This window comes from Drosophila pseudoobscura, chromosome 3 (genome assembly GCF_009870125.1).
Source record: "Drosophila pseudoobscura strain MV-25-SWS-2005 chromosome 3, UCI_Dpse_MV25, whole genome shotgun sequence".
NCBI classification, from domain to species: Eukaryota; Metazoa; Arthropoda; class Insecta; order Diptera; family Drosophilidae; genus Drosophila; species Drosophila pseudoobscura.
The window spans coordinates 4471889-4497280 of NC_046680.1; the positions used below are offsets into that span (position 1 = coordinate 4471889).

The 25392-nt window shown below is 45.0% G+C and overlaps 5 protein-coding genes across 8 annotated transcripts; 2 read left to right on the top strand and 3 right to left on the bottom strand.

The window, feature by feature from the left end:
• Positions 1-121: 121 nt before the first annotated feature.
• LOC4803429 (FAD-dependent oxidoreductase domain-containing protein 1) lies at positions 122-1661 on the top strand. The gene is made up of 2 exons (XM_001360107.4): positions 122-356; positions 422-1661. Exons 1-2 carry the CDS (start codon positions 141-143, stop codon positions 1529-1531), a joined length of 1326 nt encoding a protein of 441 aa, XP_001360144.1. The 5' UTR covers positions 122-140; the 3' UTR covers positions 1532-1661.
• Positions 1662-1719: 58 nt separating this feature from the next.
• On the bottom strand, positions 1720-3165 carry Mob4 (MOB kinase activator 4). The gene is made up of 3 exons (XM_001360108.4): positions 2832-3165; positions 2397-2770; positions 1720-2334 (listed from the first exon to the last, which is right to left on the bottom strand). The coding sequence occupies exons 1-3, from the start codon at positions 2889-2891 to the stop codon at positions 2097-2099; spliced, it is 672 nt and encodes a 223-aa protein (XP_001360145.1). The 5' UTR covers positions 2892-3165; the 3' UTR covers positions 1720-2096.
• A 286-nt stretch (positions 3166-3451) lies between these two features.
• On the top strand, positions 3452-6011 carry Rab2 (RAS oncogene family member Rab2). Of its 2 annotated transcripts, XR_001452028.2 has the most exons (5): positions 3452-3633; positions 4294-4453; positions 4526-4862; positions 4930-5115; positions 5599-6011. XR_001452028.2 is itself a non-coding variant. In XM_001360109.4 (4 exons), the coding sequence occupies exons 1-4, from the start codon at positions 3588-3590 to the stop codon at positions 5026-5028; spliced, it is 642 nt and encodes a 213-aa protein (XP_001360146.1). In that variant the 5' UTR covers positions 3452-3587; the 3' UTR covers positions 5029-5566. The 2 variants fall into 2 exon arrangements, 1 of the variants encoding a protein (XP_001360146.1); XM_001360109.4 differs by lacking the exon at positions 5599-6011 and having other exon boundaries at positions 4930-5566.
• Positions 6012-6194: 183 nt separating this feature from the next.
• chk (chaski) lies at positions 6195-11160 on the bottom strand. The gene is made up of 5 exons (XM_033378359.1): positions 9138-11160; positions 8740-8849; positions 7997-8178; positions 7679-7919; positions 6195-7591 (listed from the first exon to the last, which is right to left on the bottom strand). Exons 1-5 carry the CDS (start codon positions 11127-11129, stop codon positions 7447-7449), a joined length of 2670 nt encoding a protein of 889 aa, XP_033234250.1. The 5' UTR covers positions 11130-11160; the 3' UTR covers positions 6195-7446.
• Positions 11161-11278: 118 nt separating this feature from the next.
• Positions 11279-22566, bottom strand: LOC117183672 (uncharacterized). Of its 3 annotated transcripts, none has more exons than XM_033378363.1 (3): positions 21494-22566; positions 12060-13163; positions 11279-11372 (listed from the first exon to the last, which is right to left on the bottom strand). In XM_033378363.1, exon 2 carries the CDS (start codon positions 12692-12694, stop codon positions 12155-12157), a length of 540 nt encoding a protein of 179 aa, XP_033234254.1. In that variant the 5' UTR covers positions 12695-13163; positions 21494-22566; the 3' UTR covers positions 11279-11372; positions 12060-12154. The 3 variants fall into 3 exon arrangements, with proteins under 3 accessions (XP_033234254.1, XP_033234255.1, XP_033234256.1); XM_033378364.1 differs by lacking the exon at positions 21494-22566 and adding an exon at positions 18726-18981; XM_033378365.1 differs by lacking the exon at positions 21494-22566 and adding an exon at positions 14640-15059.
• Positions 22567-25392: the final 2826 nt, after the last annotated feature.

Consider the following 25392-nt stretch of genomic DNA (forward strand, 5'->3'; position numbering starts at 1 on the left):
CTATTTACTCGTCTCACACAAAACATTTACGAAAAACTGCACAAATCTAATCTGGTGGGATTCAATGCCGCTTATCAGCTCTTATGGAGATGCGACACACGCGGACAGGCGACGGGCGCCACCGTCGGCTAGTGTGAAAAATGCTGCCACTTGGACGAGTTCTGCGAGCGGTGGGTAGCTTGCAGCAGTTCCGCTGTCTGTGCAGCAAGGCTTACGGCGATGCTCTGCCCAGCAGTTGTGATGTCCTGATCATTGGTGGCGGCGGCATGGGAGCCTCCTCAGCTTTTTGGCTCACGTCCAAGGCACGGCAGCGGGGGAAGAAGCTCAATGTGCTGGTGGTGGAGCGCGATCATGGTGTGAGTAGGGAGTCTTGAGGCTTGGCTAGATCTAGATCACTGACTTCCAACCATTCCTTACTCAGTACTCGAAGGCTTCTACTGTGCTCTCGGTGGGCGGAGTACGGCAGCAGTTCTCCCTGGCAGAAAACATACAAATGGGACTTTACGGCCACGACTTCATTATGAACAGCCAAAAGCATTTGGGTGACGTCGATCTCTGTTTCCAGCCGCACGGCTACCTGATCATGGCCACCTCCCAAGGAGCAGAGATCCTCACCCGGAACTCCAAGCTGCAGAACGAATTGGGGGCCCGGAACAAACTGCTCGGCCCGGAGGCCTTGCGGAAGCAATTTCCCTGGCTGTGCACGGACAAAATTGAACTGGGCTGCTACGGCATTGACAAGGAGGGATGGTTTGATCCCTGGGCGCTGCTGATGGGATTCAAGAAACAGGCGCGTTCCTTTGGCGCCAAGTTCGCCAACGGGGAAGTGGTGGGCTTCGAGTGGAATGCAGCTGGGGCTTTGTCAGGAGCAGTGGTGGATGCTGGCGATGGTACTCAGCATACTGTGAAGTTCGACACCTGCGTACTAGCGGCGGGAGCACACTCGGGCCAGGTGGCTAGCCTGGCAAATATTGGCAGCACCCAGGCGAAGGAGGCATCGCTGCGCGTGCCTCTGCCGGTGGAGCCGCGAAAGCGGTATGTCTATGTGTTCAGCACGCAGGGCGACAATGGTCCTGGCTTGGCGACGCCGCTGACCGTAGATCCCGACGGGACATACTTCCGACGCGATGGCTTGGGCGGCAACTTCCTCTGCGGCCGCAGTCCTTGTGATGATGAGGAGCCGGACTGTGATACCTTGGATGTGGATCATGGCTACTTTGACACGGACATCTGGCCCACCTTGGCAAACCGTGTGCCGTGCTTTGAGGCCGTCAAGGTGCAGAGCAGCTGGGCCGGCTACTACGAGCACAATACGTTCGATGCCAATGGCATCATAGGCAGGCATCCACATTACAGCAACCTCTTCATAGCTGCTGGCTTCAGTGGCCATGGCATTCAACAGACGCCTGCGGTTGGACGAGCCATCTCTGAGCTGATCCTGGAGGGCAGGCTCACCACTCTGGACTTGTCGCGCATGAGCTTTGATCGCATCGTGAAACAGCAGCCCATGTTCGAGGTCAATATAGTCTGAGAGTGGTTGAATATTGTTATCATTTTCATTTTTTGTGTGTATGTACGTTCTTTTATTGCAATTTTCTTGTTGTATGTATATATGGTAATTTTTTTTCATATAGTAAAGTTCACGTTTGTAGTCACGTAAAGCATTGCTGTGTGTGTTTTGGCTGCATGTTGTCGAGAGGAATTGAAGGAGTTGAATGGTGTTTTGGTCTTGGTTCGGCCACAAGAATTACTACACATAATTTATTTAAATAAAGATTTTAAACATAGTCGTAATATAATTTTACGGAATAATTGCGGACTTAAGATCAGGTGTGGCTGGCGGGTTGGAGTGGAGAGGGGGCCTGTTATCATCTGGTTCTTTTGCCTTTATTACTTAGTTATCGTTATGTAGAGGGGCTTTATATATTTGACGTTTAAACTACATACAAGATTTGCATTTGCCTTTGAGTTGAATCCGATCCGCTCTGTCGGGGTGAGCCAAAACAAATGCTCAAGCTATTAGTTAATATAAATAAATATGTGTGTATGAGCGCGCCTACGCGTGAGTTTTTATATGAGAATGACTGGATTGCTACCTAAGCCTCGCTCTCGCCTGGTGCAGCGTTTTCTCCGTCGCTGATGGGCACGATCAGATTCTCCTTCGACATTAGATTGTATTTTGTGACGAAATGCGTAAATCGGTGGCATAGATACGTTTCTGCTTCGAACTCGTCGAAAATGCGACGATGGTGAAAGAAAGCATGCGAAAAGATACGGTAAACGCGCCGACACACCGACCCCAGCTTGGTCACCGACGACTCCTTTATGGAAACTCTGTGGGAGACAGTTGATTAGCCATTTAGTTCATGTTTTCTCATGAGCATGTTTACGCCTACCTGCTTGGGAAATATTTGTTGCTGTTGAGCAGACAGGCAGCTCCGTCCAGTGTGTGACGAGTGTAATCAATTGCTGGACACTCCTTTGGCGTCTTGTGGGCCGCACACAAGAATATCCACTGATCGGTTGCCGTCATCTGTGTGCAAGTCGACGGCGAGCATTCCTTCTGCAAGCGCACAGCCAGGCCGTTCAATTCCATGCAAAATTGTCGCAAGTGCTCGTACTTCCACACCCCCTCATCCTGGGCCTCTGGCATGGTCAATATAAGCTCGACATTGCTCGGATCACGCTTGATCAGTTGCTGTATGAACTGCTGCACAGCCAGCGTGCTGTCCATCTCCTCCAGAGGCTCATCGGGCCAGCGACAGAAGTCCTGAGTGAAAGCGAGAGCGTTGTAAACGCACAGGTTTTGGTATTTGTCAACGGGAGCTCACCTTTGATGTTGTACCAGGTCGGTTCCTACGCAATATTGTCGAGCCGTCAGCCATCTTCATGTTTCACCTTCCTTCGAGCCGCGATGATCCACAACGCCTTTGCCTACGCCTGAGACGAGAAAATCTGTGGCAGACCACACAAAGTAAGTTTGATCCCGAAACACAACTCGTTCCCAAATTGTTTCAGTTGTGGGGCTAGCCTAGCTTTGTGCTCTAGGCTTTACAATTTAAGTGGACTTCTGTTTACACATCGCGCAGCAATTAATTTCAATTTAAAAACACCTTTGTGCGAGAAAATTTCTGACAAAATTCACATACATACATATAGGGATGGGCAAGGCAGCGATATATTTTTTGGCTATCGATATAGTTGATTGCTGCCTCTGATTTACTGAACTGAATAGAATTTGGTGAACAAATGCTGGCAAACTGGTTTGCATTCAGTGAATTTGGTCTAAGTTTGTTCGATCTTGTTCTAAATCGTTATTTATTTGTGACATTTTGGATGGCATTTGTTTAATGACCTCCCTCTCTAGCTCACACACCTTGCAAGGGGAACTTGTTCCCATCATTCATGAACTACTTCAGTTAGAGGTGCAAAAACATCGGCGACAGTATCGATAGTGCCTCGATGGTTTCGCAGCTCTATCATCCGTCATCATAAATACGAACAGAACTTACAAGAATTGCGTATTAATTGTAAAATTACGAGATCATAGTTTCAAGAAGTGTGATCTAAACCAACCAGCTGCAACCATGTCCTACGCATACTTGTTCAAATACATTATCATTGGCGATACTGGTGAGTTGGACAGCGCTATAAATATCCTCCCATATAGTGGAAAAATTTGCCATTTGCACAAAATTGTGTGGCAATTAATTGAACAACAAAACAATGGTAGTCTCACAAAACGGTCAACTGCGCAGTGTGCTCGGGGTCAAGCTCCCAAGATTGTGTAAGGTAAGATCTGAATTGGCATCCGCTGTCCAGCACCAGCTGCCATATGAAAACGGACAAGGAGTCGGCCAGCAAAAGGAAAAATCAATAAAACCATAACAACGCATACAGGCGGGCGGGCGTTCACTGGGCACGAAGTTAACAGTGTGCGGGGGTTGTAGCAGAGGGGGCCGGCTACAGCCCACACGCTGAAAACCCTGCTGCTGACTCAACCAACAACCCCCACTGGTTGAGAGATTTTTCCAAAGAGTCGGGTGCTCCCCGCCCCATAGGGCTGCCTACCATTCGCTTATCAGTGTGGATTACACATTTCAGGATATCTACCAGCTGTTGTCGGTTATTCTCCTGTAGTGCGGAAGTGCAGGCTCCAGAGGCAGTCTCTAATCTCCTTCAGTATAGAAATATGTGGAAAACACCCACTTAAAGACTAATTTCGAATCGCATTTGATTTGGCAGACGAAAAACTTTCCCTATTTGCCAATTAACTTTTCTCTGTTTTCTCAGGCGTTGGAAAATCATGTCTGCTACTGCAGTTCACGGACAAGCGCTTTCAGCCGGTGCACGATCTGACAATTGGCGTGGAGTTTGGAGCACGCATGATCACGATTGATGGCAAACAGATCAAGCTGCAAATCTGGGACACAGCAGGCCAAGAGGCTTTCAGGTGGGAGAGCAAAAAACAATAATCAGTATTCGTTATGCAATGTGATGGGACATCAATTTTTGCGTTCAACAGATCAATAACCCGCTCGTATTATCGTGGTGCTGCTGGGGCCTTGCTGGTGTACGACATCACAAGGCGGGAGACCTTCAACCATCTGACCACATGGCTGGAGGACGCGCGTCAGCACTCGAACTCCAACATGGTGATCATGCTCATTGGCAACAAGAGCGATCTGGACTCGAGGCGTGAGGTGAAAAAGGAGGAGGGTGAGGCATTTGCCCGTGAGCATGGACTGGTCTTCATGGAGACATCAGCGCGCACAGCGGCCAACGTGGAGGAGGCCTTCATCAACACCGCCAAAGAGATTTACGAGAAGATACAGGAGGGAGTGTTCGATATAAACAATGAGGTAAATATGCACGGCTTTTGGCTTTTTGATACACTTTGGCTCACTTCGACACACGTCTTTTCCACAGGCAAACGGCATTAAAATCGGCCAACAGCATTCACCCACAAACCCCTCGCTGCCTGGGTCTGGCGGAGCTGCCGGCGCTGCAAACAGTGGCTGCTGCTAGGAGTAAGCGGCAGATGCCTGCCAGCAACATTGGGTATAGACGTAGCCCGCTTCTGTAAAAGCTACTCTAGTGACTAACTAATAGAAGGTACTAGCTGAGACACAGATATCTTGTTTTCTAACTTCAAAAGCAAACTAACCACAGGCAAATCAAATAGCAAACAAAACACACTAAGCGTAATGTTAAAATCACTCAATCCCACACAACTACTACACTTGAGCTACGTTTTAATTAAAGAACAAACAGATGCAAAATACCAAACGAGAGAATCGAAAAATAAACCAAAACAGATAACATATAGCATTCGTATGTGTATGTGTAAATGTGTCGTGTCGTGCGTGATTTCTAAATTTTATAAACTTTAACGAGACACATATGTATACCTAAATGTTTTTTATGTATATTTTTTGTGTACTATATTAAAATTAGTTTGCAAGTTATCTTTGTGTAAGGACAGATCAGACGCATAGTTATACACCGGTGGGGTCTAGGTCGTGCCGGACAAAATTCTGTGTAATATATAGACAAACTGAAAATATGTGAACTTCTCTCATTGTGATTTGTTTTCAGCGAGCCATCCAGTCGCTGCCCTGCAACGCCGCGCCACGCCCCATTTTGCAATGGGTGTCTGCCCCTGCCCTGCCCCATCTACATACATACCTACATAATTATGTGCATATTTTTATATTTCCTTCTCAACGCATTTGCTTTGTTCCGACATTTTATTGTGCAATTGGTTCCACTTTACACCCGTGTCACTTTATTCATAAGCTAAAACGAAAAGAAAAACGAACCGAGCGACAACAGAAAATGCTAAAACTTGTGCGCTGAAAGGGAGTTATTTAAACGATATAGATACATCAAAATGGGATGAACGTGAACGTAAACGTAAACGCTGCGATTCAATGATCAATTTAGTATTCTACGAGGTTTAAATATACATACATATATTAAATTAAAGACAAACACAAGATTTAAACGAACTATACAACCGTAAACGTAAATCAAATTATTTATAATATTTGTATTTGCCCAAAAGCCCTTCCCATGCGGAATAATGAATATATACATACATAATAAATATTTAAAAACCACATCAAATCCGGTCTTTACCTTGGCCTGAATCTCGAGAGCAGAACCCATTAATGCATTAAGTACTCAAACGATCTCGTTTCAAAAATTGTATGTATGTATTTTCGTTAATATGGATCATTAGATAATTGTTTATTTCTTGTAAATATTTTATAATTGTAATTTACTTATGTGTTATGTGTGTGTGTGTGTGTGTGTGTGTGTGTGTGTGTGTGTGTGTGTCTGTGTGTGAGTATGTACATATTTTCTAGAGTTCGAAAACAACAATAACTACGCTACAGTATAGGTCCTGGTCTGCCTTTTACTCTCTAACGTGTGAAGTGTGCCTAGGTTTGAACAAAACTAGCTAGCTTTCAGTGTGCTTCTCGGGTGAGTTTTCTTTTTATCTCCATATCTATAAATATGTATTTTTCAATAATACTTGAACTCTATATTCATCTGCATTTCCAAGCAAGACCTTCCCTTCTCGACTCCACTCGTTTGTGTTGTGTTGAGCTTTATAATTTTGCAAACATTCAATAATGGTATTCTATCCTAATGGTAGAAAAACGTTTCCTTACTGCAAGAGCGGGTATTCGGACCTATTTGCTCCTTTGCTGAAATCTTTTTGGAGCCGTGCAATAGATGTGTGTGTGTACTGTTTATTCTTGATTGACTTCAAGATTGAATGTTAGTTTAAAGACAAATGCGGCCAAGGACTCGAAAGATCGATCGAAAAATGGTCGCTTGTCCTTTGTTATTGCATACGTTCCTTATGTATAGATTGGTTGTTGTTTATTGAGTGTTCCTTTACGGTGTTCGTACGAAAATTAAGGCCATTAAATCTAGGCAATATGTAGGTATATTTTTCAGTTTTACCTTTATAAAGAAGACAATTGAGGGGGACCCGTTTGCACCTGGCAGTGATGCACTGCATTGATATTGATTGAAAATTGAACATTTTGTCTAGATGAGGATTACAACTTGCTGATTAGTAGTTGCCCTAGTGCAGCTAAAGATTTATGTATATATAAGGTGTATATATCTATATAGTATGTACGCAAGGTATGGTATGGTGTATAGCTATAACTATTTCTCAAGTCAATTATTGGGCTTACATGCTAGACAATCTTATCGAATAGGCTTAGTTTCAGTTACAATTCTGCTCGGATTTTATGGCTGCAAGACCATTTGACATAAGAAACTCGATAACATTTAATGCTAATGCTTTTTTTTTAGGCTACAGCTTATCAGATTTGAAGTACCTTCTCAGCAGTCCAGGTCCAGGCCCAGGTCTAGGTTCAGTTCCAGGTCCAGTCCGCCTTCGGTTCATGTCTATTTATGAATCTAGTGTAAAAGTTGAGCTTTTTTAGTCTCTGAGACATCACTATCACTCTCCTTAGGTGCTTTCTTCTCGCAGAACTCGATCATATACGAGCAGACGCCGGAGAGTGCTATAAATATGCCCGCATAGTAGAAGGAGTCGTCCCATCTGTGGCGGCGGCAATGGAATGCAAATTGGACAAATTAAACAAATAAGTCGAGGATTCATTTTTCACAAATTCATTCGACTACATACCTTCCCACGGACTCGTATATGAGACCTGCTATTGGGGGGCCTGCGATCATGCCCACACCCTGCACCAGCAGCACCAGACCGTACGCACACGTGAAATCGTCCAAATCCACAATACTGACCAGTATACTGGGCGTAAACGAAAACGAGCTGGCGAACGTAAAGCCGAAGATTACGCACATTGCCATCAGTCCATTGTAGCTGGTCATTAGCATGGGCATGCAGAACACAGAGGCTCCGCACACTGTCAGTGAAGAAATGTAGAATGATTAAGAAAGGACCAACACTCTTGATCCCTGAATCGAAGCAGCTCCAACTTACCCAGCATGCAGAGGGAGTAGCATATGTTGATGTTCATCCAGGGCTGGTCGCCCACATAGCCCAGTCCTATCATGCCCACCGTTTGCGCGATGCCAACTGCCGATATCAGAACGGCACTTACATTCACCTCGTAGTTATATTGCTTCATGTAGTCCGGTAGATACAGATAGGGTATAATGAACCTGCGGAACGTGCCCAGAGTGGAGATTAGATGGGTGCCTTTATTCGTTATCAGAAAAAGGTTTGGTTCGGTCTGAATCGATTCAAACCAGTCTCCTTATCGAGATCCTACATTTGGAGCACTCTGAATATGGAGTAGGGTAAACCACGATTATGCATCGAATACAGCGGAGGGCAGGCCAGTCCAGCAACAAGCTCGAGTCGAGTAGCAATGCACACGACATGCATGTTGTTTCTTGTACTATTCTTTACCCGAACATCTGAGCAGAAACGCGCCCACCGCTGATCTAATCGATAATGTTGATCACACCATTCATATTTCATTGAAGCATTTTCAGCTCTGGGGTTAACAAAAGCATTGTATAACAACAACAATTTGAACAGCTGCCAAAAAGTGTTTGCGACATCTGCTGGCAACTGTACAATTATGGCGGCGCGCATTCATCTGAGTATTAATTTTAGCATTTTCCTTTAGGTTTTCCTTCGCGCTGTGCGCACATCCGAGGCCTTCGCTGATCAGTAACCAGTAGCCTCGGAGTGCACGTAGGTGCATGGGTACTCACCAAATGAACAGAAACAGTGTCGAGAGGTTGAACAGGGCGAACTTCAGGTCGAGAAACATTGAGAAATCAAAAATGGACTTCATCGTGTCCACAAAGCTTTCGTACCAGGTCTGTGGAAAGGGAATAAAGGAGCAGAAGAAGAGCCAGATTTTCTTTAGGGTTTTCCTTTTGTTAATCGAATGTAGGCAACACGGAAGCCCAAATGGTCACCTTATCAGGCGTAATACGATATTTATACAGTCCAATTATGTACGTAGTACAAATGTAGAGAGAGTGAGCGCTGATAACTCAATAAGCAGTTGAGCAGCTGAGCAACTGAGCAGCTGGGGCTGTTGTCAAGCCAAGACCCGCCTGATAAGGGAGACCCAGGGAGGGAGGCATCTACTACATCTACTTACATCTTCTTCTTCCTTGGCGATGGTGGTCATCGAGTTGCGGTAGATGTTGGGGCAGGAGGAGGCCCGCAGCCGGTACCGGTGCGTGTTGAGCATGGCGCCGCGGTAGTGTATGGAGTTGCGGTGGATCCGCATGTCCTTGAGGAAGTTGGAGTTGCGTATCGAAATGTTTCGGCGCAGATTCGAGCGGTGCTGGCTGGGCTTCTTCGACCTGGACAGCCGGCGGATGCCCGTGATGCTGTCGAGGCGAGCGCGGCGCAGAGCCACCTCACTGTTGGCCGTTGGCTGTTCGCGATCCGGCATGGCTATCACAGTGGGGCCGGGGCGGCGGCCGTGATCCAGGAGGGCGAATGTCTCGTCCTTGTAGTAGCAGTGCATATCCTCGCTGAGGATGTCCACCGAGTTGTGGCGCAGACCATTCACCTTCAGGTTGGAGATCGACGGCGTCGTGTGCTTGGCCATGAAGAGATTTTCGTTGAGCGAGTACCGGGAGCTGGCGTGCTTCTGGGTGAGGTATCCCTCGTCCGAGGATCGTATCGACCCGACGGGGCTCGAGCGCTTCTCCGACGGCGACAGGGTCTCGATGGAGGCCAGATAGCTTTTCTTGGCCGCTTCCATGGCCTCCTGTGCTATTCCGCCCATGAGTGTATCGTCCGGCGAGCCAATGATGGCCGTCGACGGAGGATATCCCCCCGCTCCCGACGACATGGACAGCAGATTCTCCCGCGACGGAGCTTCCACCCCCTCCTTGTGCCTGAGGGAACGCCGACTCAGGCTCTTCACCTCACAGATGCTGTCCAGCTCCTGGATGCTCAGGAAAGTCGGCAGAAAGATCTCGCTGCGATAGCGTTTGAGGCCCGTGTCCAGGGGATCGTCGATTTGCTGGTTGGCCTCCGTGTTGTTCTTCGTCACAAGGCTGTCCAGGACAGCCTCCTTGGTGATGCCCGTGTCCAGCAGCTTCTTGATCTCCTCCAGGCATACGCTCGAGTTGGAGAAGGTGGTCACGCTTTGCGAGCGGCTCTCCAGGCGGTTCTCCTCTATCAGCCAGTCGGGGTCCCGCATCAGGGCGCCGCAGACACAGGCGTTCAGCATGGTGCCCCCCAGGATGAGGGTGGCTCCGCGCCACCCGTACGACTCGATGAGGTACGAGGTGAGGCGGGCGTACACAAAGGTGCCAATGCCCGTTCCCGAGGCTCCGATGCCGGTGGCAAAGGTCCGCTTCTTGTCGAACCAGAAGGCAATGGACACCACGGCGGTGACGTAGCCGATGCCCAGTCCCAGGCCCGAAATAATCCCAAACGTCACCATCAGCATCTCGATGGAGTTGCAGAAGGAGGACATGGCGAACCCCACGGCGGACACCAGCCCCCCAATGATGGTCATCTTGCGGCACCCGTACTTGTCCACCAGATTCGACCAGATGGGCCCCATTAGCAGCGGAACGGAGAAAAACAGCGACGAGATCCAGGCCGTCTTCGAGGTGGACTGCCCGAAGTACTCGAGCAGTTCCGCGTTGATCAGGCCAAAGGAGAAGGACAGTCCATCCGCTATGAGGGAGACCACCAGGGAGGCGAACACTACCACCCAGCCGTAGCCTCCGTCGGGCATCTTCGGGGCCTTCTTCTCCGTCGAGCCGGAGTCTATCGAGTCGCCCGACTCGTTCGATATCAGCCGCTTGCGCTTCTTAACCTGGCTACTGTTCATCAGGCAGGTGAGGTTTCCCTCGCCGTCGATCGCTATGATGCTGGTCCGCACCACGCGGCTGTGCCCGGCCCCATCGGCCAGCTCCTCCGCCGACAGATTGCAGAACGTCACCTCCGGGAACAGGTCGTGCTTGATGGCACGGTTCAGGGGAGTGTTGGCCGGGGCCGGTACCGGGCTCTCGGGCAGTGCCTGATAGGCCCCCCCATTCTGCTGGCTGTTGTTGTTGGCCGCCTCCGCGCTGTTGTTGTTCGAGACGTTGGACACGCTGGAGGCCGTTGTGGGCTTGGCCATGATTGGGCCTTGATAAGTGCTAAGTGCTAAGTGTTTTTGTTTTGCTTTTGGGTTTTGGATTAACTGGTTGCCGTTCTAAGAAGGCTGGCTCTGGCGGCCACAATAGAAAATATCTGTAAAAATGTTGCACTTTCTAGACAGAGCAATTATTGGATTTGAACACGGTTTTAATTGCATTGGATTTCAGCATAGATTTTTTCAGTTGAGTTTTCCTTTCCTTCGGTTTTCTTTCAGTGCGTGGTGCTGTTGGGTTGGGGAACAGTAAACGGTAACAGCATTAATAACTTATTTGAATATCGGGGGATTTGGTATCGCTATGCTATGCTCTTTTGTCCCCCCACCTAATGTGTTTTCCCACCTTCCATTCCTTCGAGGGATCACAATATTTATAATGGCTAAAATGGTAGCAACAACAAGAACTACTCGTGGTAGGTGAATACATTTCGCTTATAAAATCGCGCGCAAACTGGCATTTGGTCGTTTGGCATTTACCCCAGACGAACGGAATCTCTCCCCAACGGATCCAATCCTATCCCATACGATAATCGCCTTCAACTTGACCTCAGAGAAAATGCTCGTATCGTAGGTGAAGACGAAAGAGAGAGCGAGATCTGCTGGCAGAGACGGCGCATTCGCCTGAGTGTGTGTGCGTGCGTCAAAAGACAACAGCTGATCGCCGAAAATAATAATAAACACAACGACAAAAATAATAATATGTATTTTCAATTCAATTTGTGGGCTTTTGTGGGTTTGCTTGAGTGCCAGTCAGTTGGTGGCTAATTTTAGACGGACGTACTCGTTATGCACATAGAATACAGAGTGTGTCCCCCATCCCACAGCGATGGTCGGACGGAAATTGACAGGAAAGCTATTAGTGACTCCTCTCTAGCTGGCTTCGAAGAGACTTTCCTTTAGGGTTCCCATTCTTACCTTTTGTCCTGCAAAGCCACTCGCAAAGAATGCTCAGCCCCGCGGGCAACAGGAGAACCGAGAAGCGTATAACAGATACAACAGAACGCTACACTTTAGTATTTCCCGGAGATTTTCACTGGCACTAGATCCTTTTCCACACTGCGAGCACGGGTATCACTGCCGCCGATTAGTTCACCATAATTGCACAGATCTTCAGTTATATTCAGCTCGCTGAGGGTGTAGCGACTGCGATTCAAGGGTTTATTGAGGGCGGCGGTTCGGTGGAGGATTCTTAGGCGCGGATCGCGGGGTATGTAGTGGAGAAACACTTTGTTCGATTTGCTGCTGTTGTTGTAAGTACGGGGATTGCTGTTCTGGCTCTTGTCGCACGACTTCGACGCTGTGGCTCCTCCTGCTGCTGCTGCGGCAGATGTCGTTTTGCTGGCACGATAAAATGACTTGAACCGAATGTCATTCATTAAGAACGTTAGGGGGTTTATCACAGGCCAACGGAGAATATATTGAACAATGACTGATGGCAACTGTGGCACGTTGCGGTTGCTCCCGATGCTGATGCTGGTGCTGTCGCTGTTGCTGTTGCTGTTGCGGCAGTTGTCGCTGCCAGTAAACGGTTTATGCCTTGGCACCCTCATGCGGTACGGTAACTACAGTTTCTGTTGGGGGAAACCAAACAACGCTTTTTGGTGCCAATGAAACAAACAAAAAATAAGAAAAACAAGGGGAATGCGTATGAATGACGCTCTAGTGTTCCTTCTGATGCTGATGCTGCTGCTGCTGCTGCTGCTGCTCCTGTGGCAGGTGGGTGCACGTGCCTCTCCTGCACTGCTCCACTCCTCTCGGGCCACGTGGGGGGTTTAACGCGTGTCAAGTGCGCGGCGCACAGTGCGGCGGCGGACGGGCGAACATATCGACGGCGGTTCTCTCAGTGCTGGATGGCTGGATGCGGCTTACGCGGCGTATGATGAGTAATGTCCAAAATATTATGTAAGTGAGTCGCTGCTGGTGCTGCTTCTCCTGTTTCTTCCGTTTCTTCTGTTCCTCGTTAACGCGTGATGATGACAGATGGTCTCTGCTCTCGATTAGCAGCCTTCAATGCTGGTGCTGCAAGGAGAGGGAACACAGAGTTAGTCGAGACTCGAGACTCGTCCGATAAATGACTTAAATCGGAGCTCAGGGAGCACAAAGCTTAAACATAGTATCGCATCGCTTTCAATAGGAGAGCAATAAGCGAGAACGACATAATAGATTTCCACAAATGGCGCCGCATCATCATCCTCACAAATCACCACGAAAAATACATTTACATGTATAGTACTCTCGTCTTATAAAGCAATCTCCAACTCGTGAATTGCCAAACAATGCAAAATACATGTCTCGAGTATTCCATTAATTTTGACACATGACAGCGACAAATTCCCGAGGCGGCCCCAGCCACGGATGATGCTCTGAGAGATATGAAAGTACCTTGGAAACGCCTCACATACGTATAGCCTATGTATCGGGTAGAAGCTTTACACCTTACCGTTTCTTCGATGAATATAGTACTTGCCTATCCCACGTTTCTATGGTAAAAATGTTTCAAACCGATTTAAAATTTAGTTTTGGGGAATAATATACGTAGCATACTTTGCTTTAATTTCCATCTCTGGAAATTCGAGCAGAATTTTCCATTTAGTCGGCATAATTTAGATTGAATTTTCAGTGCACTTCACTTCCTGTAGAACATCCCGCCACCAAATGGTATTTGCTTGAACGATTAGACACAGTTCTGCAGCCATTCATTGCATTGGCTATTGCACATTGACCAACTTAATGGGGCCGCTTTGCGGACTGCCAAGTTCAACGCTCGATAGGGGAGAGTGATTAAAATACCCGTCCAACAGCCAAGTACAGACCGCAGAAGAGCGGAGCAGACGGGACGGGACGAGAAGTAACGTAAACAGAAACGGCGTGTTTTTTGATTGCCGAGATTTTCTGTGCTAAAAATGCGGACCGTCCGATTTCCGACTTTGGCGAGACATCGAAACGATCCCTTATCGGAAATCAAATTCGTATCACTAGTATACGCTGCAATCGTATAACTACACTCGGCGAAAACACGACACAGTACAAGGAAACATTCAAATTAACAATTCGGTTTTTACCAACAAGCATACATAGCAAATATTTTCATAGTCAAGATGTGTTTCTTTTCACAATATCCACTCTTGGAGCAAACCTACGGGATTTTAGGGGCTTTTTCTCTCGGTGTACGAGCACATCTGTGTGTTTTTGGCAGAACTATTGGGGGGATAGGTATAAGTACCAGTGTACTATTTGATGGCCAAGAGTGCCTGCCGATGGCCTATCTTTACAATATAATTGACAGAAAGTGGTATTATATTGTGAAACGCGATAAGCCAGGAGATGTGATAAGGTTAGAGCTATTCGGGGAGGAGAATCAGCCGTGTCTAGCTGATTTTACAATTATACACATATATTATCCTCAACGATACGGTCATACGGTCTCGTGATCTCCCCTCTTGGTTTCAGGATCCCTCCAGCTTCGATGCGACACATTTACTTTCTACAACTTACATTTTCCGCTAAAAACAATCACAGTTAATTCAACATTTTGCACATTTCCAGCATAGCCTTCTGCGTTGGCGCCTGCTCGTATGCCACACTTTCGAAATGCACTTGCTTTTGACGGAGCACTTTCACTTTGTAGAGCAAATCATGCTTGAAACTCAAGACCCACATCTTGTTTAGTTAATATCAACACACACAACACAACGAGAGGCCAAGCCAAGACAAAGAAAATACAAATAAAAACTTGTATGTTACGATGATGATGATGATGCTGATGATGCCTCCAACAAAAACAACAACAACAACAAGCACATTTCTTGAGCGGTATGGTCTGCGTTTCTGTAAAGTTTCAATGTTTTCCCCGACTCGGAGTCGGAGTCGTAATCGGAATTGGGATTGGAATTGGAATTGGACCCGGGATTGACCGTCGTGTCGTCGTCGTCGTCCGAACGACTGAACAGAAGTGGACCTGAGACGGGCACAAAGCACTACAGCAGAACGGATTGGAACGGAATGACATGGAACGAAACGGCGACAAGGCTGCCGAGTGTCTGTAATCGCGGCAATCGTTCGCCTTAATCTAATAAATTTCTTATCAAAGCGCGTCGCTGCTTATAGTATTTAGCATTTTTTCTCTATATGTATATACATACATCTGTGCAGTTACAGTTGTGCACATACATATGTACATACACATGTGTGAATTTGGGTACACATAAGCACGCGTTGGCGTCGCGTCTGTCAACTTGCCAGCCTTTTGTGACGCGCTCCCTTCGGTTCTCTCTTTTGGCATGGGCTTGTCGTAGATTCTGTGCGTAGATCTGCGTATGTATGTATGTGTCTGTGCAAGCATACAAATGTATGTACATATGTATGCATCCAAATCAAGCCAATCATGCGGCTGAGTGTAATTGGTTTTCTAGTTAGACAAGCAGAGAAGAGAATAGTGTCCGGCGGCAACCTTGAGGAAAGATACATATGTACATATTTGTGTATTGGTGAACTTTGATCATCCCCAATTAATTTGTGGGAACCCAATATTGGCCAAATCTATTCAACAACTAATTAATCGTAATCCCAAAATGTATAAGAAATAGGATTTTACAAGGCACTGGAAGTATCACTTGAATTCTTGAATAGTTAAATTTTGTTCTCTTCTAAGTGGAATCCGCCAATCCGTATAATCTTCGTACTCGAATTGTTTTATGCAATTTAAAGATAAAGCTCCAAAAACTTCCCACATCGTAAGGGAGGGGTCATAAATTCTAGCAAGTCGTTAATTGTGAGATAATTTTAGAGCCAAAAGTTTTTGGCGATAACTTTTATACCCCGCCAATTATGATAATGAATTCTTTGTTGGCGGACGTTTAGTTTTTAGTTTGATGCTGACCTAGGCCAGCTAATGGGCTAATGTGGGTTTTCCGTCTGATTACTATATGAGGGGTTCTATAACTTAAGTTTAGGCCGGGGAAATCATGAAGGAAATGGCGCATTACCTGTAGCTATATGTAGCTTAGGAAACTACAATTCAATTGTTTGTTTCCATCAGCATCATCATCATCATCATCATCATCATCATCATCATCACCATCACCATCGTCACCATCATCATCATCGAAGGGAACCAAAGAAATTGATTTAATTAAGTTTGACTGGTTGCCTTCATGTTTTAATTGAAAGACTCAAGCAAATTGATTGAGCCAGCTGGAACCAGGGTCAAGCCACTCACCTTGAACGGAATTGAGTTGCTGAGTTTTCCCATGGACTACAAGCTTTCCCCAACCCAACCGCCGCCCAGCTCCGACCTTGCGAAAGTGTTTGTTTAGTTTGACAAGGAGAGCATCTGAAATGCATCATCAGGAGCCCTCGATGCAGACTCAAAGTTATCAGATGAGGAGACAGAGACAAGGAGAGATGCCGGCTCTATCCTCTTTGTCTTTTTTCCCATGCTCAATGCTCAATGATATGAGCCAAGGTATATTAATTTAAGGTGAGGCATACCGATTCTCCCGAGTTGGCTGATTTGATTTGATTGCCTCACCCCCCCCTCCCCCCGGCGCTCCCACGCTCGCATTGTAGGTGTCAGCTTTTAATTGAGTTGCGGTATTTACGTTTTCTTTGCGGCTGTCAATGGAAGTGTGGGTGGGTGCCGGCCACGGCCCCAAAGCCGTTTCTGTGGCACTTGCGGTCAGAGGGAAATCCATGCTTGATTCCCCACAATTGAACTTCTCAGCCCCAGGTCGAAAACTATTAATAATGGCCAAAATGTACATATATGCTGGAAATATTTTCACCATTACCATTAGTAATACTGTGGGGCTGAGAGTGCTGTGGGTCCTCCCCTTTTTCCAGCTTGACAGCTTACGTCACTGAAAACATTGTTGACAAAGCCGAAGAAGAGAAAAGTTACGAAAAGGTGTCCGCGTGGCAAACGACGCACCATGCATACTGGCCCACCTGCGGCATCCTTTCATGTCTTTTACTGTTCAGAGGACACCGCCGAGGACTCGGGGCTGGGGACAGCAGCAGCGCCGCCGTCAACGGACGTCCACAAAAAGTTATCAAGTGCATATAAAAGCTGTAATGGCGGCTGCATTACCACCCCCCCTGCACACAACACGTGTGTGCACAAGCAACATTTACCGTTAGTAGCGCTTGTGCAAGCTAAAGGATTATTTATGCTTTTTGCCTTAAACTTGACTAACGTTGCGGTCACAAAATGCAAAAAAGAAAACCAAAACGGGAACAGGAAAAGCGCCAGCAAACCCTTGTTTGTTTCATATTGATTTTTTCCTCTTCTAGGATATCTCTTTTGCTGTGCACTGTGAGTGTGTGTGCTCTGTCTGTGTGAGAGGACGGCATGCATACTAAATGAGATTTACCGTTGATATTTTGTCATTTCTTTCTATTTTGAGTGTGGGTCGAGCAAAAAAAAGGAAAATAAATAACTGAAAGGCCCCTGGCGAGCATGTGGATGATTACATTTTCCGATTTCCCTTCAGCTTGTAATTTTCTCTACCTCATGGTTAAGTTGGGCCTGCTCTCGACATTAATCTCCCTTATGCAGATTCACAAGAGGAAATTTAAAACAGTAAACTAACTAGCAACTAAGAATAGTGCACATTGTCAGAAAAGCGAATTATTGAACGAAGTCTGAGCGCAGCTCCTTTTCTTTTGTCAGCTCCTCCCCAGCCATGTTTCATCGCATTGGATGCGGTTAGCCCTGGGCACCGAAAGGAATTCACAAACAAACGAAAAAACCGGACCAAGACAAATGCCTCTGTTGTTCTCTCTCAATCTTTCCGTTGTTCTCGTTGGGTTTTGAAAAGGGCAACTTTCCGTTGGACGGAGCAGACCTCTAAAGGTCTGTGCGTGTTAGCAGCACCCCCTCAAGGCCGAAAGTATTTTTGCTTTCTAATTCCTGCTCTTGACACGGGTGCACACGTCCATGCAAAGTGCAAAAAATGCAAATTAGAAAATCAACTAATAAACTTGACGAGCACACACACATGAACAGCACATTCACACATACATTTGTATAACGTATAACACTTTGGTGGGTAGAAGAAAATTAAGGCGGTTCTAGAAAATTCCATGAATCAGATTTGGAATTAAAATGGATGAATAATTCATCTGAGCGATGATTTCTGGCCCAGCAATAATTCAATTAGTACTTCAGCCCATTTCTCAGATTAATTAGAAGCGAGTTCGTCCCACTTTGCGATGGAACAGCAAAGGCCGGAGTATTACATTTTAAAATATAATTTGATTGCTTGATTTATGCGATGCCTGGACGCAAGCTCAAGATAGGCCACGAAGGACATTTTCCCTGGGACGTCCCGTTCAAGGTCCACGCCAAACGAGCATATGATGTAATTATACACAAATTTTCCTCTGCGGCCAGAGGCAAGCGGCAAGTTTCCCAAAGTGAAATCTGACGCGTCGTCACACAGTCTGCGGAGGGGCTGGCGCTTGTGCGTGTTCGTTTGTTTTTGCCATGTTTTGTGGCAAACGCTAGGGCCGCTGCTCATGTGACAGCTCGGAATGAACGAATCGTTTCGTTGTGCGGCTCTTAATTGCCACTCCACTTACCCGGCAAATGTATCCGCTGGCGATAAATTCGTTTCGCTCGTTTGTTTGTGCTCGCTCTCCGTTCGCCTCCCACCCGGCTTCCATAAACAAATCAACAAAAAACAATCGAGCACACAGCACAGTAATAATCAATTAAGAACAACTCTTGTTCGGGCTTGCATTTCCTGTTGTTCTTCGATCTAATATTCTTCAGTGGTGTTGTTGTTGCTCGCTCGAAACTCGAACTTGGAATGACGGAGAGGTTTCCTTGCCCATCTCTTCATTCTCCTTCAGTGTTTATTCCCTTCCATCTCTCGTGCCATCTCGCACTCACTCTATTTCTCGTTCTCTTCTCCCTTTCCTGCTTGGAGTTTACAGTTCCAAAGTGTCTCATCCCCTTCCCTTCTCTTCCCTTCCCTTCCCTTCCCCACCCATCCACCAACACTTTGTATTCTCACTTCTCTCCCTTGCTCTTCTGTTTTGTTTGGTTGCGTTCCCGTGACGCAATGGAAATTTACCAAGCTGAGATCATTAAATTCCACATCACGGCTGAAGACAGCTCTCTTGAACAATCCTCCCCTCCCCTACCCTACCCTGCTCCGTATGGAGTGCATATTTGTTTATTTCAGTTGTGCAATAAAATCTGGAAATGTTCCTTACGTTGTAGCTCGTTTAAACAAAATAAATACATACATTTAAAGCTTTGAACTTTGTTTCACACCATTGGCAACACTAGTGGTTTGATAACAATGAGCTATTTATGTCGTGCATGGTTCACATGCTTACATTAAGTGTTAGTTATTCATCCTTCTTTTTTTTTAATGAACGAAATTTATGGTTATGGTTTCAGAGCTAAGCCAAGTTGAAGGTTCGTTCCAGCACAAAAGATGAATGCCAAAATTGCATGATGCACAAAGTTTGAAGGTTACGAACAGAGGCACGCGATAATCTACGAAATGAATATTGAAAATAGAACTGCAATCAGTTGCTGCATTCCATATAAAAATGTACCCACTGTACCAAATGGAACTGATTTAGCAATTTAGCAAACAATAGAAGTCCTCGAATAATGTGAACTAGAATTGAGCTAATCCAATATTTGAAAATGTCCACACGTAATGAGAAGATGAGGGACGGACGCATTAGATAAGATAAACCAAGCTAATTAAATGTTGTTTTCCTTAAACCCCCAACAGTAACTATTTTGCTTGCTCACATGATTGAATGATTAAACTATAGAACTCTTTCTGTGGACAGACCCGAAAACATACATTAATACATAGATCATCCTTAATGTGTGGTCCTTTCGGTAATTGATAGAATCAATTGCCCTTCTTCTCGTTCTCGTAATCTGCGTGTGTTTATAATGACTATCGCTATTAGCTATAATTAGCACAATTTGTGCCCTAAGTTCCCTCTCCACAGGCGACAGGTGGAAACCGGTTCTTGGGTCTCGATTTTGTGCTCGATTTGCACGCAATCAGCTGTTTGCTCTTTAACATTCGCTGCTGACACACATTGTCAGACAGACAAATAAATAAGGAAAAACAACATTTCAGAATAAAATTAAATGCACAAAGGCCTTACCGGTTCCATCAGCTGCTTCCGACAGTGGTTTTACTGGTTCGTTAGAATCGCTACTACCGCAACGACGCGATGGACGGGTGGGATGTGGGATGGCATTCGATTCTGCTTCTACTTGTAGTGTTTACGCACATTCTGTGTGTAGCAGTTTGAGGTCAATGGCTTCGTAGACTCACATACACACACACATATTTATGTTTGTTGCCAACTCTAAGCACATTAAGACTTCCAAATGCACAAAATCGAGAGCTCAAGGACGACAGACAAGAGAATGGTTTTCGATTACACTAAATCAAATTTGCAGAGCCATAAAGCGACGGGAAAAAACCAAAAATCGAAGCCTAAAAAGTGTCTGTCCCACGCCCATGTCCAACCCATGGGCGGCACTCTCCCCATGCATGAGTGGATGGACTGGGGGGAGGAAAAGGCAAAGGCAAAGTCACAGGCACAGGCAATAAAACCGAAATGAGTGGTAGAGCAAAATGTCGGCGCGTGTGTAGGTTTCGTATCGCAGGGAGTGGAATTGGTAAAACCGAAAAATCCCGAAACTGTGCTACCAACTGTGCTAAAAGCTTACCAACAGCATCACTGCTTTCGCTTTTTGCCTCCCACACTCTTTCGGCTTTTGTAAATTAAACCACGGAGGATAATGGAGGAGCCGTGGCAGAAACTATGAAGCTGTTCTTCTGCTATCTGCCCAGCTATAAGGTGTCAATATCTTTTAACTTACAAGTGCTTACAGGGTATGTATAGTATATATTTAAGGCCAAGGTACGAAAGTGTTTACAATTTGCCTTATCGGGGTCTGTTGAGTCAGTTCCACGTACCCGCAGTGCAGCTCTCAGCATATACATATAAATACATAAAATAACATATTACTTATAGAGAGTGTGGGGCAATAAATATAAAATGATTTCAGCAGACGTGCCCAAGTGATTTTAAATATACACTTTGTTGACCTATAAATAGATCACACACTCGATCACACTCATAGACGTAGACATTTCTTAAAGATAAATAAATAAATGAATTATTGTTAACTCATGGGGCCTCAAAGTAAAAAACAAGGCAAACAAAATATGAACTTATTTATCAGAGACCATAAGACCCGGCGATTACGCATTTGTGCTTTGCAAATATGGAAATACTGTTCAATAAACCAGCAACCAGGTCAATAAACATTAAAAATGTACAACGCTTCTTACCTGAGCGCTTTTTCAAGCGGTATTGATGGCGGAAGCTCTTCTGGAATCGTGGGGTTATTAGTTAGATTACAACCATTTTATTAAAACTCTGTGCTATCCTCATTTAAACTGTTTACATTGCGAGCTGAACGATATTTTGGGTGTACACCGTTCTGTTCTGGTGCGGGACGGTGCAGGTGAGTCTTTAAATAAACCGAATGAGCTCGCTCTCTCCCCTTGCTCTTGGCTTTTTGTCGTTTCTCTTTGCGTCGATGATTCCGTTTGCCGTTGTTTTATGAATTTTCCCCTCTGCTTTTGCTGCACAGTGGAACGTAATTGTGTTCGGCGCGTGTCATATACGGCTCTGTGCCTCTGAATTTTAATTTCACGTCAAGAGCTTTAATGCCAAATGCTGCACGAGTCGGTACTACTGATTGTATACAATTGCACAACACATTGGAGACTTTGGTGGAGTGTTATTATCGCAGGCTGTTTGAGAGCTGTCTGGAGAGCTGCCAGCTGAGGGTCGTTGGAGTTTCACTGTGCGTGAGTTTCGATTTTTTCCCAGTACCACAAACTCTGGGGGAAGTACGAGTATGGCAATGGACAACAGCACCACCAAACAACGGCACAAGTTCACCAGAAAATGTGGGGCGGTCGGAGGTCGGAGTAAACAAACGTTACAACACACACACACTCGCACACAAATGCGGACACAAAGAATACGTACAATTATGTATGTATGTACATATGTACGCTGGAAACGGAATAAAAGTTTGATGTTTTTGGCACTGCTAACCGATTCGTATTTAATTATTTCATATTTAATTTAATTACTTTTATCGTTCCGGCGAGAGCTAATCACAAATTTGGTACGAAAGATTATCGAATTTTTTCTTTACAAAGCGCAAAGAAACTGAAAAATCTCGGAATTTGCATATGTTTTCCGAACCCCTAAAGATTGACACAAAACACTTTTTATTCAAATTAGCGCACGCTTTTCGCTTTGTTTTAAAAAATTGTACAAAATAGCGCTCTAACGACACGTTCAACTCGGGGAAGCAGTGTGACCGCGGACTCATCGAGAAAATATACCGTCCGACCCTCAGAAATATACCGAATATACGGTCTCATTTTAAAAATATACCGTAAATATACTGACGAGTTCAAGTTATTTTTACATATTCCTCGATTTTGATCTTCCGTGGAATATTACTATATATATAGCACATTTAGCCATGCCCACATAATTTTATACGATTGACAAATCAATTCTGTACATGATTGGCCTATTCGAAATACTTGCATTTATTGGATTTTTATATAACATTGAAAATTAAATTAATTATTGACAAAAATACCATTTAGCACTAAAAAACACCACATGGGAGCGCCGCGAAAACCAGTTTCTACAGTATGACCTTCAGAACAATACGGTCTCATTTTAAAAATATACCGGAATTATTCGAATATTACTAGCTAGATAGTAGTGTTGGGTAAACATTGCTCATTTTGGTGAACATGTTCACTTGTTCTTTTTTAGTAAGTGACTCATATTGCTCAGTTGCTCACTTGCTCAGTTGCTGACTTGCTCTCTCAGTTGTTCACTATTCATGCACAGATGGTTCCAAATTTCACTATACTTTCGAATTAGCGACACAGTGAATTTTTCAAAAGAGTAAACAGCTTTGCCGGTAATAGTGTGAAAAAAGTGTGAAGTAAACGCAAATATGAGCAAAGCTGCCAGATCGCAAAATGCCATTTGAGGAGCAAAATTGCGCAAAAAGTGAGTAGAGAACAAGTGAGTAAAAATGAACAAGTGAGTAAAAATGAACAAGTGAGTAAAAATGAACAAGTGAACAACAAAGAACAAGTTAGCAAAAAAGAACAACTTGGAAGGAACATGTTCAGTTGCTCACTTAAGTGAACAACTCTTTTTTGTTCACTCACTCATGAGCAACACAACAGTACTAGATAGATCTTTCAGCACTCATAATTTTATCCAATTTATTAATCTATTTTCTACTTGACTGCTTTATTTTAAATACTTGCTTTTATTCGATTATGCCTATGTTTCCCCAACTCAATTTGACACATTTGCTCTGCCAAATTTGGGCAGCAGCATTTGGTGGTGAAGGAGTTTAAGGCTAAGAAGAAGAATAGGCCCCCCATAAATCACCCAAATCAATCCAACATCTACATCATCCCATCCAAACTAACTTCCCTCTTATTAACTTACTAAAATTTTAGAGGCTTGCGCTCAGCATCCTTTTCCGGGATAGTGTTGCATTTGCTTCCCACGTTATTGTGTTTACTGAAACCTGGTTAAAGCCGGACATTCTAGGTTCCAAGGTTTTGGCAGGTCGGTACACAACTTTTAGAAAGAACCGTTCGTCTCGACGTGCAGGAGGGGTCTAATTGCGGTGGACTCTTACTTCACGTCAGAACACTTCACAGTCCAAGTTCAACAGGAACTGGAATTCCTGTGTGTAAAACTGATTCTTCCCGCTTTCGCTATATTCATTACTTGCTCGTAAATCCCACCTTCTTCGGATATCTCAATTTACGAGCAGCACTTGTCCGCTTTAACCGCTGTTTCTTCTTCGCTATCAGATAAATATCACATTATAGTTCTTGGGGACTTCAACTTGCCAGGAATTGTTTGGTATTTGGTAAACGAGTCTAGTATCGTAGTGCCCATGTCACGACATGACTTTGTTGACGGCTGGCTTGACCTGTCCCTGTCTCAAGTCAATCATGTGAACAATTCCTTGGGTCGATTGCTTGGTCTGTGCTTTGTCTCGAAATCCAATTAAAGTGTTGTTAACCCGAGCCCTTCCGCTCACTATACCTGAAGACGTCTACCATCCTACTTTCGAAGTGTCGCTAGATTTAGGACCAACTGTATTGTATCGGTCGAGAAGGCTACCTGAACGTGTCCGCTGCTTTCGTAAATCCGAGTTTGCGAAGCTTAATAACCTCATTAGGGATTTTGATTGGTCCGCTTTGTACTTGTGCACTGACGTCATAAAAGGCACAACCATTTTTTACAATGCTCTTGGCACGTTTTTTAATTCTTGTGTCCCGCTTTCTTGTCTGATTAGAGTTGGAAAACCCCCTTGGTTTACCAAAGAATTATCCTGTCTAAGAACTTAAAATCAATACTTTATACAAAATTTCAAGAAGTTGGTTCTTCTACTTTTCACTTTTGCTCAGTCAAACTTTTCAGTTCTTAATGCTCAATGCTATAAGAACTACCTATCTCGATGCAGGATACGTTTTTCTCAGGACCCCAAACAGTTCAACCTCCGCACACCTTTCGTAATGCGTCGGCAAATAATGATCAGGCAATTGCCGATCTTTTTGCACAATTCTTCCAAACCACCTATCCTGAGGAAAGCTACTCTAGTCATCCGTACCCATACAGTTAGCCGAGGTCGAACGGCATTTTCAGTCCCTTGTTAAATGAATGTTCTTTACTTCATGATCTTCGACTAGTTAAGCCGGTGTTTTCACCGGGTCCAGACGGGGTCCCAGGTTGTGTACTCAGGTACTGCGCCGAGGCTCTGTGTGGACCATTGCTTAAACTATTCACCCTGTCCATTGATTCCTCTTGCTTCCCCCCAATCTGGAAGGAATCGTTTATAATTCCTCTCCATAAAAAAGGTAGGAAGTCTGATGCAAAAAACTATAGAGGTATAGCAAAGTTATCCGCTATTCCCAAAATGTTTGAGAAGGTTTTAATTCCGCACTTGCAACATCTCTGCAAGTCACTTATATCTCCAACTCAGCATGGATTTATAAGGCGGCGATCAACCACCACGAACTTGTTAGAGTTTACCTCTTTCATTATTAAAGGCTTTCAAGGTAACTTACAGACGGATTTTATTTACACCGACTTTAGTAAAGCATTCGAATCT

Bases quoted from the DNA above. Each gene is read 5' to 3' on its own strand.
- LOC4803429 (XM_001360107.4), top strand. From the start codon at position 141: ATGCTGCCACTTGGACGAGTTCTGCGAGCGGTGGGTAGCTTGCAGCAG. The intron at 357-421 runs GTGAGTAGGGAG...TTCCTTACTCAG, and splicing joins TGGTGGAGCGCGATCATGGT to TACTCGAAGGCTTCTACTGT.
- Mob4 (XM_001360108.4), bottom strand. From the start codon at position 2,891: ATGAAGATGGCTGACGGCTCGACAATATTGCGTAGGAACCGACCTGGT. The intron at 2,771-2,831 runs GTGAGCTCCCGT...GCTTTCACTCAG, and splicing joins GACCTGGTACAACATCAAAG to GACTTCTGTCGCTGGCCCGA. The intron at 2,335-2,396 runs GTAGGCGTAAAC...TGTCTCCCACAG, and splicing joins AACAAATATTTCCCAAGCAG to AGTTTCCATAAAGGAGTCGT.
- Rab2 (XM_001360109.4), top strand. From the start codon at position 3,588: ATGTCCTACGCATACTTGTTCAAATACATTATCATTGGCGATACTG. The intron at 3,634-4,293 runs GTGAGTTGGACA...CTGTTTTCTCAG, and splicing joins CATTATCATTGGCGATACTG to GCGTTGGAAAATCATGTCTG. The intron at 4,454-4,525 runs GTGGGAGAGCAA...TGCGTTCAACAG, and splicing joins GCAGGCCAAGAGGCTTTCAG to ATCAATAACCCGCTCGTATT.
- chk (XM_033378359.1), bottom strand. From the start codon at position 11,129: ATGGCCAAGCCCACAACGGCCTCCAGCGTGTCCAACGTCTCGAACAAC. The intron at 7,920-7,996 runs GTAAGTTGGAGC...CTTCACTGACAG, and splicing joins CTACTCCCTCTGCATGCTGG to TGTGCGGAGCCTCTGTGTTC. The intron at 7,592-7,678 runs GTATGTAGTCGA...CCGCCGCCACAG, and splicing joins ATATACGAGTCCGTGGGAAG to ATGGGACGACTCCTTCTACT.
- LOC117183672 (XM_033378363.1), bottom strand. From the start codon at position 12,694: ATGAGGGTGCCAAGGCATAAACCGTTTACTGGCAGCGACAACTGCCGC.